At 41.4% G+C, this 14,937-nt stretch overlaps 1 protein-coding gene across 1 annotated transcript in view; it reads right to left on the bottom strand.

Moving 5' to 3' along the window:
* TLE4 (transducin-like enhancer of split 4) overlaps positions 1-14,937 on the bottom strand; it is a gene marked incomplete at its 5' end in the record, with an annotated part of 96,894 nt that overhangs the window by 54,049 nt on the left and 27,908 nt on the right. Inside the window, 2 exons of the mRNA XM_009881410.1 lie at positions 3,679-3,753; positions 13,173-13,235. Coding sequence (XP_009879712.1) covers positions 3,679-3,753; positions 13,173-13,235 — 138 coding nt within the window. The remainder of the gene's footprint in view (positions 1-3,678; positions 3,754-13,172; positions 13,236-14,937) is intronic.

Here is a 14,937-nt window from a genome sequence, read left to right as displayed (position 1 = left end):
TTTCTTTGAACACCATCACATACCTGTTCTTAAGTTTTTGGTACATTTATCTCTCTCTGTGTGATAAACAGGCACACAAGCAGTAGCCTCCATTTCTGCCTTACTGCCCAACTGCAGTTGAAAACTGACTATTTTAAATAGAGGGAAAAAAAAATAATACTCTGATAAAATTCTTATAAAGTTACAAGTTAATTTGCTGGTTCCCTTATTAAAACGTAACCACATTCATACAGCATGTTCTGATTATATACTATAATGGATGTTAAAAAAAAACAAACCACCAAACAAAACAAAACACCCCCCCAAAAAAAAACCCCACAGAAAACCCCCAAACATTTTAAGAGTAATAACACAGGAAATGAAACCATCATTCCTAATTAGATCATATTACTGATTTAAGGCTACAATTTGTGCGTTGTTTGAACAGTGTGATCTTGCAGATTATAATTTAAAAATGTGGCAGCTATGACAAACGACAAGATCAACTGGATACATCCCACTGCTCATCCCAATACACCCAACCTGGAAAGGAGCTCTGGATATGCACTACAAATTGCTCCGAGCAAGAATGCTGTACCATACCGTCCGTGGCAAACACCAGATGCAGAGCCTGGATGCCTGCAGATTTACAGTCCTGATGCAGCATGCTTATGAGATCTAGTTTTGGTTTAGTTTTTCTCCCTGCATTTCTCCAGAAGAAGATAGATGATATTTAACTTGTTTCAGCCCGTCAACAGTTTTAAACTGAACATGACCTGTGAAAGAAGTCATTATAACTGTGTTTCATTCCATTAAACACAACTAGTTTATTGTCAGGAGAACAAGCAGTCTCCCCGGGTTCCAGGCTCACTTCAGTATTTTGCATTTAAACTGCACGGATCAGTGATTTGCTTCATTTACCAATGAAGATAGAATAATATTGCAAAGTTAAAAGGTGCTTCATCAGATTCCATTAAATCAGAGCACATTCAGACAAAAATATATACACGTGAAACACAAAGAGAGACATGATTTGCGCACACTTGATTCTTTTCTTGTGCCATCCTCTGTTCTGGTAAAATCCATTTTAAACTCAAACCCAGGGTTCCTCCATACTAACCAAAGGGGTTTAGCACGTGTGAGGTCAACAGAATAGGGCCCCCCAAAGCACCAAGAAACTTAAGCTACAGTTGTATTTCAAAAATTCAAATACTGCTTCCGTCTTTGTCTGATACACAGCTCAATGAGTAACTAAAAGGTATATTTTTAAAAACTGTAGAGAGCAAATGAACTTCAGAAGCTTTTAAAATATCTCAGGGTTAAAAGAACACAAACTCTGTCAGACCTATCAAGCAGTAAAATAACGTAAGACAACATAATTAGAGATATAGAAAAGCCGTGATTTCTAATTACATTCTTTGTTTTATTTTTATTGGTATTCACTTTACAAAGTATGACAAGCCTTTTTTAGTTTCATGCTACATTTTCAGACTTTAAATCTCTCTAAGGGCAGGCATAACATTATTGTGGGTATTCACGCAACCAGATCTTAAGCTTTTTTGATAACTTGCTTTCCAATTTATTCCATTTTTTTAATTAATCTCTTCAAGATTGGATTAGATTACTTCCGTTTAAACCTGATGAACACAAAATTTTCAGTCCTTATTGCTCCTGTTCCTCTAAAGTAATGAGAGGGCCACACAGCATTTCCTAAGCCAACATAAAACAGGAGAGTGAAAAAAGGCAGTAGAGCAAGGTAAAAATCAGTCTCATGAGGGAGGTGACAGCTGTCCCATTTTAATACACAAAACCAAAATTCAGATGTTATGAAAATTTGAGGCAATAGAATTTCAATTGACTTGAAGAGATAAATCAGACAGCAACAAACAAAACAGAAAATTTACTTCTGTCTGGTGGGGTAACACCAACAGAAGTTACTGCCAGGCTCCCAGACAAACATTTAGTCTGTTTGTGTTTATTCCGTGTGGTTTAGTGGTTCATGAAAGCAGGATAAACTTAAATAACGAGTGCGATAGCCAGTATATATACCATCACGTTTTACACCAATCAACTTTTTCTTTACTAGAATGCAAATTGCCTTTTGCAGTCTCCTTCATACATACAAAGGTGAAAGGCAAAACTGTACACAAGTAGACTGTGAAATATTCATACACATGCGTGTGCACATACGCACAAACACAAAACGGTACGTGCACATATAAACACACGCTACGTACACACATGCAGCGCACATACAAAAACTTCTTTAACAAAGAAGCCAACCTTTAGCTACTTACTTTATGCAAAGAATGTTAATAGAAGGCAATATTTTTGGTTAGGTAATGAAAACTAATTGGGAAATTATTCATCTCCCACTCTCCCCACTGGAGCGTAAAAGACGTACAACAAATGTTATTCATGATTCTACACGACTCGCTCCGATTCACCCCCTTCTTTCTAACGGGCACTTCAGAGGAAATAAAGGTTACTCTCTTCCATTTATATCTTCTAATTGACTACCAGTGTTTTCTTGTGGTCAGAGGGATACAAAATAGAGTAAGAAACAGCCTATTAAAAACAAGCTACAATCAGACCGCTGCTCTACACTACCATCAGCAATGATCAGAGAGTCCTGATTTCCTTGTTAAAAGACAGAGGCATAATTGAAGCAATATCTTCACTTCAGATTGATTATTCGGCGACCCTTATCCACATCTTCACTCAGCAATTTGAATTTTAATGAAAGTAAATGGAATAATTAGCATTTCAAAGTGTGTTTGATACACTGAATAAAAAAAAGGAAAAGACTTTCATGTATAATCTATACACAAAAGAAAAAGCATTTGGGAGGGCGCAGAAGATGGGAAGTACAGTTGTAGTGTCTTCATTAGAATAACTTAAACAACTGCTTGCACCAGCTGCATAATTATACATGTGAATAATGTGCTATTAAGCTATGACTTCTCACCTTTATTTTATGTAGTGTGAACAGCCACAGCTTTCCTTGTTACGCCTTTCCTCTCCAGTTGTAAAATGTAAACACTGTGGCTGCCCACACCCATAAAACCTGACAGGACTGATGCACCGGGCTAATACCGCTGGCAGTAAAGCTTTTTACAAGAGGGGCTCCACACACCCATATCTTTGGATGACTAGGAGCAGGGCACCTATGAGTGCCGTGGGATGAGTCATTTTGTTGTCAATTTAGTTTGGTTTTTTTTTTGTTTTGGTTTTGTTTTGTTTTTTTAAAGTAACAGCTATTTTTTAATGTAAAACTAGAAAGTGTGGTGAATATTCACAATCTTGAACCATCACCCAGAAAACAATGTGGGCAGAAGGGATGGGAAACACCCTCCTGAAGCACAGCGTGTCATTCGAAGGCTACCGGTTACCGCGGCTGCAGAAGCAGACCGGCATACGGTACACAAAGTAAGCAATGTTATTTAAAACGGACAACAAAAAAACAGATACTGACCCAGCTCTGGGGAATGGATACAACACCAACATTAATAACCCCATTAGCCTTCTCGGCACAGCGCAAGCAAAAGTTTTCATGTAGTAACCAGCTTTTGTGAAGACAAAGATACTGAACTGCCCACAACTTTTGCCCACCTGATGGAAATGAGTTCACGCAAGACAGAAAGAAAAAGAAAAGCTATTTGCAAACACTATTAGAGCTAAAATGGAAAGACCACATACCCCAATGATTGCGTTCAGTTCTGCCATGGTCACTTGTTTGGCACGCTCCACAGCCTGCACCACTTGTTGCTGGTGCTATAAATGAAGATCAGAAACAGAACAAAATTATTTATTTCATAAATTATTAAGTACAGATGCTTCCTTTTATCTTCTTTCCTTGCTTCTCAAACACAAGCAGGGCTTGAAATAACTGTTCTCTAAGAGACGGTCACATTATGTGTTGATCTGCAAGAGTAGGTAAGGGCAGCGTTTTTTTATGCCATTACTTGCCAGGAATTATACCTGTGCTCCCCAAAGACCTATTTTACAGCCTGGCTAAACAGGGAACTGTCTCTCTTTAGTTCATCAGCACATTGTGCTCTTGAATTTGCATGCCAACTTAAAATGCAAGCCACTTCCCTTACAGCCAAGGAAACTTTTTGATTTTTTTATTTTTTTTAAAAAAAAGCATACTGAAAAAGAAAGGTACGTATTTTCAACAAGCACATGGCACCCACATCACTGACGGATATATAGATTCTCCTTCTAGGTACATTTCAAAGCAGCTCAACCGTAAGAAAGAAATTTAAAATGCCATTCACAATTCTGTCAAACACGTGAAAGAGAACTAATTATTTCAATCCCCAACATGTAAATTTTAATAGCTTTAAAAAGTCCATCAAAAACACATGGTCTAATTAACAACACAGTTTACAAGCTTCAGTGGTTATATTATCTCAGTTTGAGTGATACTGTATTCCTGCAGTAAATTCAAAATTGCTGTACGCTGAAAACTGATTGGTATTTATTTGAAAACATCGACTACAAATAAAATAAGGTCCTCATCTTGCAAACAGATCTGTGCCTGTTTTGGAGATCCACCAGTGGCAAATTCATCTGCAGAGGCAGCCTCACAGGATCAGGATTACACGCAACAAATTGGTGCAAGGGAGGGTCAGGGAGAGCTGCAAGTAGGTTGTGCGATCTGCACTGGGAGTGAGTCATCTTTGATTTACAGCCACAGGTTGAGCAGAGAGAGGAATGAGCTCTGCCTATCCCAAGAGGTGCTGAAACCTCGCGAGAGAAACATCAGCTCTGTATCGAAACCAATGTCTAGCTGTTCTTCGGCACAAAGTTTAAGGAAAGGGCTGAGAGGGTCTCTTAAAGCCTCCAGTTTGCCCCCCTCCCGCGCCCTATGGCTGTGTACGTGGGCAGAGCAGAGCCAAGGTACATCCCACACAGCAACACCTCCCCTGCATCCTTACCAGGGGCAGAAAGCTGCATCCGATAAGGTGGGGACCCAAACCCTCAAGGCTTCCTCCAACACAAAGAGTAGATGAAGAGCATCATAAAGACTCCCTGAGCCCCGCTGGGAGAGGGGCCCGTAAGGAAGCACTCCGCTAACTGGGGGCTTGGCAGTCATAGATTTGCCACTGCTCAGCGCCACACACAAACAAAAACAGCATTTTCACTTATAAGCTCTCTCCCATAAAAGCCTTCAGGGAGAGGAAAAGGAAAAGCAAGCCTAAAAATCCTCCCATAACCATAAGAAGTGCTGACCTCAACTACGAAAAATTGATAAATGCAAATAACGAAGGAGGTAATTTAGAAACACTCTTGGAAGGAAGAAAATGGTTTTAAGGTTTGTTTGTTTTTAAACCAAGAAGAATTAAATGAAGGAAATGCCAGGAGAGCAAATAACATACTGCTGCAAACAGAATCACAGCAGTCCCATTTAGAGTTTTGTAAAGCTACAGTGCTAACGTAAACCAAATCTGTCACTTATAAGCAAACAATGTAAAGGACAAAAAGCAGGCGAAACACAAGCAAATGTGTTCTTGGCATTCAGAAAAGAAAATTAAAAAAAAATGCAGTTGTGTATCACCATCACAGATAACCAGTAAAAAGAAAATTATGATACTCAAGCCTCAAGTTCCTGACGATGTGTTATTATCTCCGGGTCATCACATGTTAAGGACAGGTACAGTTTTCATTGATTATGTAGCCAAAAGCCTGGTGACACATGGCTCTGTGTGGCATCGGGGTGATCATAAAAATTACACCACCATTTTCTGGTGGAGGTCAGCCACACAGCATTTTTCATCAAGTCATCTAAAAAAAACCCCCAAAAATGCATTTTAAAAATCTTCAAAATTATGTAAAAAAAAAAAAAAAATAATAATTTACTGAGAAGTTTACAGTTGCCTTTGCTTTCCTACCATTTCCTAGGTAGGAAAAATGCATTTTGCGCTGAGGTAAAGAAAGCAACCTAGCTCTTGATTTGTATAGACCCATTTACTTAAATCCTGTTCCAAGGACCACAGGTATAAGAAACTTCTGAGGGACCTACAGAAAGCTATCCTGAAAGCATCAAAGTTATTGTAGAAATTATTCCAATGTTCATCCAGGTTTTCGAAAAATAAAGTCAACTCCACAAGAGTTTGAATGTTTTCTTCTCCCTTACAGCAAATATACAAAGCATGGCTCTGAGGAATATCTGGGAAAAATATTATTTTGCTCCAAGGTGAGGGGAAGAGAAGGTGGAGGTGTAGAGTACCAAAACCTCACTTTAAGATTTCTGCTAGAAAGCACTGTAAGACAGAAATTCCCTAAGCATCCACACAAGGCATCTTTCATTGATTCTAATAGGTTTGGGATCAAGCCTTCACAGAGAGGAGAAAACCCATGGGCCTTGTAACGCTGAACCTAAATTAGGTATGGTAGAGACAAGTAAAACTCTCGTATTGCTAGCTGCTTTAACATTGATTTAATCTTCAGTGGCATAGTATGCAAAAGACCCAAAATAGATGGCCTGTTATTAGCCTCTCCACCACCTCCACCTTGCCGCAGCAACCGAGCATCCTTCCCCCTCTGCTCCCCAAAACCCCATGGGGGGTGTCCTGCCCCAAGTGACCCTGGGGCTACGCCAAGTCTCAGGCTCAAATCCCATGCTCCCGCAGATACAGACGTGGGGAGGCAGAGTCCCCACACAGGCTGTGAAGAGCCCACCGGCTGCCCCTGGCATTTCTGAACCTGGGGTGGGTGTGGGGCTCAACCTTACCGACCCCAACTCCAGTAAAGACTTGGGTCTTTTAGTCTAGAGAAAAGAAGACTGAGGGGGAATCTTATTAATGCTTATAAATACTTAAAGGGAGGGTGCCAGGGGGATAGGAACAGTCTTTTTTCAGTGGTGCCCAGTGATAGGACAAGAGGTAACGGGCACAAACTTGAGCATAAGAAGTTCCGTCTTAACATGAGGAGGAACTTCTTTACTTTGACGATGGCAGAGCACTGGCACAGGCTGCCCAGAGAAGTTGTGGAGTCTCCCACTCTGGAGACATTCAAAACCCTTATGGACACTGTCCTGTGCAACCTGCTGTAGGTGACCCTGCTCTGTCAGGGGGTTTGGACTAGATGATCTCCAGAGGTCCCTTCCAACCCTGACCATTCTGTGATTCTGTATGGGTGGAGAACTCTACAGGCAGAGAAGGAGCCCGAGCGGGCACCAGGTACCCACCGCAGTCAGAAACCCAGGTGAAGGGCAGGGAGCCCAGGGGCCAGTCCGGCCAGCCAGCAGCTGGCCAGCCTAGCCGGTGCAGATACCCAAGGATGAACGGCTCCAGTGCCTACTGCCTGCCTGAATGCCTGCCCCAGCCAGCGTGCCCGTAACAAGCAGCATTACGTTAAAACCAAGCAGTACACATTAGCCTGCCCATCAAGTGATCACGTAGCGATTTACAGCCAAGTAAAAACAGCAACAACAACAACAACAACAACAACAAAAAGGGTTACTTTTTTCCCAACCAAATAGAGACACAGGGTTGCAGCTTTCACACACGTTTAATGCTAGCCTTCCACTGTGCACACAAGCAAATGACAGACCCATTTGCTTCAGTTATGGGAAAACAGTATTTTGCATCACATTTAACAGGCCCGAGCAATGAACTCAACACCCGGCCCCGCCTGTCACGCAGACTAGTATCATTTCTCCTTTTTAGCTTCTTCCCTGTCTCTTCTCTTCACCCCTTTTTGCTTTCCGTAACGAGCGGTGTGTCTGCACTTGCCTTGTGTTGGAAAATCACCTCCTTTCAGTCTCACGGTGGGTAGCAACAACAGAGACCACAAGAAGGATGTATGCTTTTTCGCCATCACGTTGTCTCACCGCACCGTCTTGCCACCGAGCCCCGGCTGCTGCACAGGCATTGCCGCATGGTGGAAAATACCTGGGCTTTTTATACCGCCTCAGGTACCCCCGCAGCTCCCAATGACAGGGGGAGCCATCCTGACAGCAATCGAGTGGCCAAAATTTGCCCTGGCGCGCACATACGGATGCCGGTCTTAAGAACACCTAATTCCAGCCTGTCTCCAACCCCGCCAACAACATCCAAGGCAAACCTCACTGAATGATTGACTCTGCAGAAGCAAGCGCGCTCTGCTATGTTTTATTCATATTATTTTGTTGTTGTATTATCTGTTTAGAGGGAGTACAGAGCAGGTCTTCCTTAAGAACTGCAGCAGTGCCATTCTGAAAAGCCCGATCTGGAGACAGCGTAATGAGATGAGGCCGTGACAAAAACACTAGTGGCAACGGGGGAGCAAACACACGTGTACCGTGGAGAACACCACACGCTTAGAAAACTAAAAGGGACCAGCAGGTTCACTGCATCCAGGCACCGTAACTCAGACGTGATATAATAACCTCTTCGTAAAAACGTAGGAACATTATTGGCAATATATGCATAAATTGCTAATAAAATGCTTTCCTTGAAGGATTACACATACCTGACAGCTTCCTTGTACTTACTGTTTCAGCTCTAGTCTGGAGCAAGTCTAAGATGGGGGAAAAGAATTTTGTCTTCTCAGACTCCCACATCTCAGACCAACAACTACTTCCATGTGAACAGCATGTAAGGACTCCTGCTCTGCTTCTACATAATGGATCTCACATTCTTCATCCAAATTCACTGAACTTTAGAAGTACCTCTAGGGAATGTATGTACAGAGAAGAAAGAGCAAGCATGTTATGGCCCATATCTATCTTGTAAAAGGAAAGCCATCAATTAATATTAAAGTGAAAGGAAAAGACTGCACACGGCATTTCCTTTTTCTCTGTTTGTTTGCACGTATGCATGCCAGTGCTTGGCATTTTATTATACTTCTAAGTACATCTGACCACCTTATGGTGCACAGGGAACTGAGGATCCCTATTAAAGAGCAATCCTTCTAGCTTGTTATTAGCCAGTTCACTGACAGCTGGAACAGAAGGCGCACCTTCTGAGAAAGTTTATTGCAGCCTCCTCCAGCCTACGTAATGCTTCCATGGAAGTTGACAGGCGACAATACCGCGAACATTTGTCTGGCTTCTCAAGCAGCTTTTGCAGGTTGTGCTGAGCTCCAGGTTGCCACAACTACATCGTTAGCTGTAAATCAGCCAGCTTGCGTGTGTCTCATGAATATAAGCACAGTCAATATTTACTCAAAAGAAGGTAACCCTGATGTATGAGTATCTCCAGCCACACTGAACAAATACCACTATCCAGCACATGAGGTCATTCAGCACTCGATAGCCCACAGGGTCCCACAATGATAGCCACAGGTTGCAGCCAGACACACACGCCGCTTTGACCAGACAGGAACCAGCCCCAACTGGAAAGCCACAGGATTGTGCAAGCGTCACTCCGTGCTGTAGCTCGTAAATTCGGTGGAGAAGAAACGTAAATTAGCAGAGGCATGATCTACAGCTTTAGACCCAAAATGAATTGCATCTTACTGGCTAGATCATTCAATGATGTGAACATGAAATTATCTATACCAGCTGCAGCAGACCAAAACTACATTAACTGGGTTGTAAAAACCTCCCAAGTATTTACCTACAACCTTGCAGGCACCCCCTTCACCTTATGCAATAGGAACTACTTGAGCACACTGGTATCTCACAACATCGCAGGGAGGTGGAAAATGACTGTTGCAACACAGGAAGCCTGCAACCATGGCAGAAATTGAACACACATCACCCCTGAGGTCCATCTCATGCCTCAACCACAAAGTCACTCCTATCAAAATGGGAACCTGGTACTTCTTGGTGCCGTTTTTCAGTCTCTGTAAGTCGGTAAAAACAAGGTACCACTTGACTGCGTATTTAGGCAGGTTAGGAACTTTATTTTCAATATATGCTTAGATGACATACAGCACAGTAAAACTGACTGAAGCCTGGAGAACTTCCCAAATACTTCACTGCGTTGCCCCCTGAAACAAAGCATGCACTAGTACACAGCAGGGTGATGTATTATAATTGCATCCTTTTCATGAGATCTCTAGCGATTTTGGCCACGATTTCTTACTTCTAAGTGAGTTATCGCAACCCATTGATTCCTTACAAAGTTAACAAGCAGTAAGACAAGTTAACCTGGTGCTATTATGAGGCAATAATGTTGCCATCAGTGCATGTAACCACTGTATTTTGTTCATTTTTCCCTCAGGCCCAATACAAAGGAGCCTGATCACATTTTTCAGCCACTATTCCACAATTAGACTGTATGCAAAATGCATAAACAGCAAAAGCACACTGCAATTCAATTCTCTATTAATCTAGATGATGAAATAAAGAGGTTTCCATTAAGACACTCACTTTTTAAAGACACAAATTAGATAGAAACCAAGACTAGCAGAATACTCAAATCAGTTCTCTTTTGCCTCATCAGCGTACGCCAATATAAGCTGATTTAAATAAGTGTTTCTACTAACAGAGGTCAAACAATTAACAGATTTTCCTAACACCAATATGAAAACTATCACTATCAGTGGCACTGTCAAGACACGTGAAAAGTTGTTTTGTGCTTCCCCTTTCAATCCCCCTCTGCTGTCTAATCCCCCTCCCCTCTTGCTAGGTGAACTAAAAAGCACACTTTGCCTCCACACAAGTTGAACGTGCACACTGGTTTTTCGGAAGTGGTCCCTTTTGTCTTTGTCAATGCATGTAAAAACGCTAAAGTTGTGAACTTTTTTTGACCTCTCCATCTCATCTGTAGCCCAAAGAGCTCTGACATCATGCAGCATGCATAGAGGACGTGTAAGACCTGGCAAACGAGACGTGCAAACAGGTGAAGGATACTTCATGGGCCACGGATGTAAAAAGCAGAGGCTCACTAGCACAGAAGCCATACGAGAGCTGTTTTGAGATCTAAAACTGCTTAACTCAAAGCTCCGATCTAAAGCCTAACAAAGTAAACAGCAGTCATTAAGCACTGTGATGCTGGTGTGCTTAAGCCCTCACTGGGTACTACTGTACCCATGACAGAAGTGGGACAACATCATTTTCTGAATTTACAACCTGGAACAAGTCAGTTGCCTACCTACATAGTTCTTACAACTAGTGTATTAATGACAAGCTACTGCAATAGCCAAGTCCATAATTACTTTAAAATTGCTCTCCGTGCCTAGCTTGATGGCCAGGAGGTTGTTAAACAGTCATCAGAGCCCTTGGCTCATAGTTCCCAAGTTACTGCACGTAAGCACATGCCATGTTCTCCTCGATGGAAGAAGAGAAGGAAGTACAAAATGCAGCCTTCACAGGGCCTCCTCCTTCTACAGCAGGGAATTCAAATGTGCCAATACCAACTTTCAGAATGGCTCCAGGGTGATTCATCTCCAGGGACAGGAGAGCACAATGCATATGGAACAGAGAAAAAGGAGAGAACCCATGCTCACCTGAGCGGGATGCCACTAACATGAAAGCTCCACATGAGCATATAGAGGAGGTGGAAGCTAGGATTTCCAAAATCAAAGGCCAAAATCTATCAGTCACTGTGAATCAAACACATCTTTCTTCAAACGTATTCTAAGCCAATATAATCCCTTTGCTTGTCTAATTGGCAAGAAGCACCTACTCCAAGAAAGCACATGGGCTAGGTTTGCAGAAGCAGAGCAAGCAGAGCAGTGTGGCTTACTTGCATATGGTAATAAAATCTTGTTTAGCATTCCAGATGAAAATAGCAGTACCAGTACCAGCGGTAGTATACTGGTACAAAGTTTCTAAACACAGTATCACGTACTCTAGAGAAGATGTCTCTGTTGTGGAAATGCTGATCCCATGTCTCTGCCAAGATTATAGCTTTGCCTGCCAAGTACTCACCCCTGCCTTTGTTTCAAAATCGTGTCATTTTAGTGCTCACTTTAGCATGAGTATGAATCAGCTTTACACCTCTTTTTATATGGTGTACTACTCCTGCACAGCAAATAAAACCCCGTAACTAGATGTATAGAGATTCTGTAGCAGTCAAAGTACAAAATCAACAGCTACTCAACTTAGATCCATGCAGGACTTGAATTCTGGTCCCCCAGCGATGTAACTAGATCATTACACATCGTTTAGTTTCCACAAATCCATCTTTATAAAGCAGCGAGTACAGCAGCACTCATGAACGTTGTCAGGTTCTAGTTTTGATAGCGCCATTCGCATTTCAAACACACACGGATGCACGCGCGTGTGCACACGCGCAGCGCATTAACTGAGTGCCAGCATCGAGCGCACAGACTCTCGTCTGCAGCAGGATGAGCAGCTCTCTCGAAAAGCAGTGGCACTTTATGGAACAACTGAAAAGGTGGGAGAAAGAGTCGCAGCACGTTCTCAGGCACGATGTTTTTACGCATGCAATGCACAGAAATCCACCTTCCAGCTTTGACTGCTCAGCTACAGAGCCTACTGAAATGAAGCCATGCACTAAATAGATGCATGCCAGCCTGTGCCAGCAGACCGCAGTCTCCAGCCCCTTCCCTCCAGCAGGGTGGGCAGGGGAAGCTGTCATGCACCCAACAGCTCCTTTCATGAACCACATTTTCATTTTACTTCACAGGTGGCTGTGGCTCCAAGAGTACCTCGCTAGCTCCCACCAACTCCCCCAAACCCCAGTGCCCCTCACAGTATCTACACTACACTCAAGATAATACCAGCAAATAATAATTCGGAGAAAATTAGCGCTTAGAGAAGTTAGCTCACAGCAAGTTTCAATCTTCTGTCTGTATTCCCCAAATAAACAGAAAACATAAAAGGATTTAAGGTAATAAATAATCTGGGATATAGAGACAAAAAAAGGCAGAAAAAAAGCTGCATTTGTATGCCCACTGTGTTGAACTTCACCAGTCGGTATACCAAAATAGAAGTTTCTGCCGAACTTTAATGTCTGCTGCCAAGAACGTATTTTGCAAGCCATCCTCTGATTTCAGACCGATAAAGTCATAATTGTCAGAAAAACTTCATTGTACATGAGAGCAAAATATTTAAACAACTAAAAGTTTGCTTAGCCTGTTACAGCACGTTCCATTTCATAAATATATTTAAATGATATTATAATGGTCTTTGAGAAGATAATGAAGTTACAGTGATAACAGCACAGTCGAAAGTCATCTACAAGCACCAAGAGATTCATAAAGAAACAGCCTCAACACAAAGTCCCACTTTTGTAATAGATATGATGAGGCAACTGTTTAGATCAGCACCAGTACAAACGACTACCTACCTCTTGGGACAGGAAGGGAATGACTTGTGCACATATAGCGTTCAGCCTCTTGACAATTTCTGCCTGCAAGTGACGAGAAGAAAGAAGTTCAATTATATAAATACTCAGATGCGATGCTCATCCACAAACACAGAAGACATACATTTGTTTGTTTGTTTTTTTCCATCTCTAGTCATCCTCTGGCCAGGACAGATTATCAAAATAACAAAAGTACTTGGACACCAATTCAACAATACCTAGGAAGCTAGTCATTTCTGGCTAAAACGTTTTCCTTAAAAAGCACAGTTTAGAACTGACAGAAAGAAAAGTTAATGCTGATTATGCAATCAAGGGCATTTTAAAAAAAAAAAAATCTTCAGGAGATGTAACAAAAACCATACAAAAAATACTGTGTATCAAACTAAATTCTCCTAAGAGGCAAAAAGAAAGATCATTTCAAATTACAGCAATGCCACTGTAAGTGAAGGGAACAAATAAACCAATTACTTCTATACTATCACTGCATATCATGAGAAAATTAGCAACACAATATACACCTTCACTGATAATCATTCTACCACATATTTTAGAAAAGGATACTGCAGTCTTGTAGCATATTTATGCTGTTATCAAACCCGAGGTTTATAGCAGTTACTTTCATGTTGCAATTGTGATCAGAAATGAATAATATACAATGTTTTATTTCCATACTGGAGATCAGGTCTTATTCTGTGTATTTAATCTGCAATTCTCAATAGAAACAGGGGAGATCTGGAGAGATAACACAAGAATTACAGCTCCAGAAACAGACTATTTAAACCATGCAGACTTTCTTGCAATAAATCGTAACTTTCTTATAATAAATTGTAAGCAGGGTCAGTTCCTCATTATACAGTAGGACAGAACGCTCTCTTGCAAAGTCACTAACTGTGTGACGAAGACATACAAACTTTTTCAATTTATGCTTCCTTCTTTTAACAGCAACCCTTCCAGCCTTTTTGCTATGCTGCCTTCTAAATTGTGAATGCTTCGAAAAGAACCTACACAACAGAAAGGCTCAGAACTAGCAGTAAAAAAAAAAAAGCCAGAACCACTTATAAAATAAATCTGGGTTCAAGGAATATTACAGTTACACAGCTGCATAACCAGAAGACATGGTACGCTAGAGGTAAGGGCACATGCGAAAGTAACTCTGCCCCCTTGTGCATACTGTGATACACTCGACTTAACACACACTACTTTGCAATACAATTTCTTCATTTCTCTGAAAACCATCTAAACTCCAGTGGGCTATTTATACAGCAATTTCTATGCTACACTGTCCCAGAATATACTCCCTGGTCTTTACTGTTTACGCAAGTTCTCATCTCATTAAAGTTATGCATTTTAAAACATTTTTTACATTCAACTACTACACCTTTTCTGTTTATTTGGCAGCACAGGTACTTTAAAAGGACACTTGAGGATATGTTCTGTTCACGACAAAGCTAAATTACCTGCTAATTTCAAAGGTCTATATGTGCCTACAATATCAGATATCCCACAATGTAAAACTTAAATACCCCTTTAAATAGATGATGTTCACTATACTAGTTGACACAGAGATTTATGAACTGCTTGTTACACAGAGCAGTACAGGGAGCGATAAGATGTGTGCATCTAAGCTTCAGCCAGAGAGGCTACACGATCCAATACGGCATTACATGAGAAACAATATTTGATTAAGGAACTGTAGACCATAATAGTACCTGTGCTGTAGTGGTTCAGGCATCATTAATTTAGTCAT

The sequence above is a fragment of the Charadrius vociferus genome, unplaced genomic scaffold (assembly GCF_000708025.1).
Source record: "Charadrius vociferus isolate BGI_N301 unplaced genomic scaffold, ASM70802v2 scaffold380, whole genome shotgun sequence".
NCBI classification, from domain to species: domain Eukaryota; kingdom Metazoa; phylum Chordata; class Aves; order Charadriiformes; family Charadriidae; genus Charadrius; species Charadrius vociferus.
Note: the sequence above shows the minus strand (reverse complement) of the source record. Positions and strands in the feature narration are given on the sequence as shown.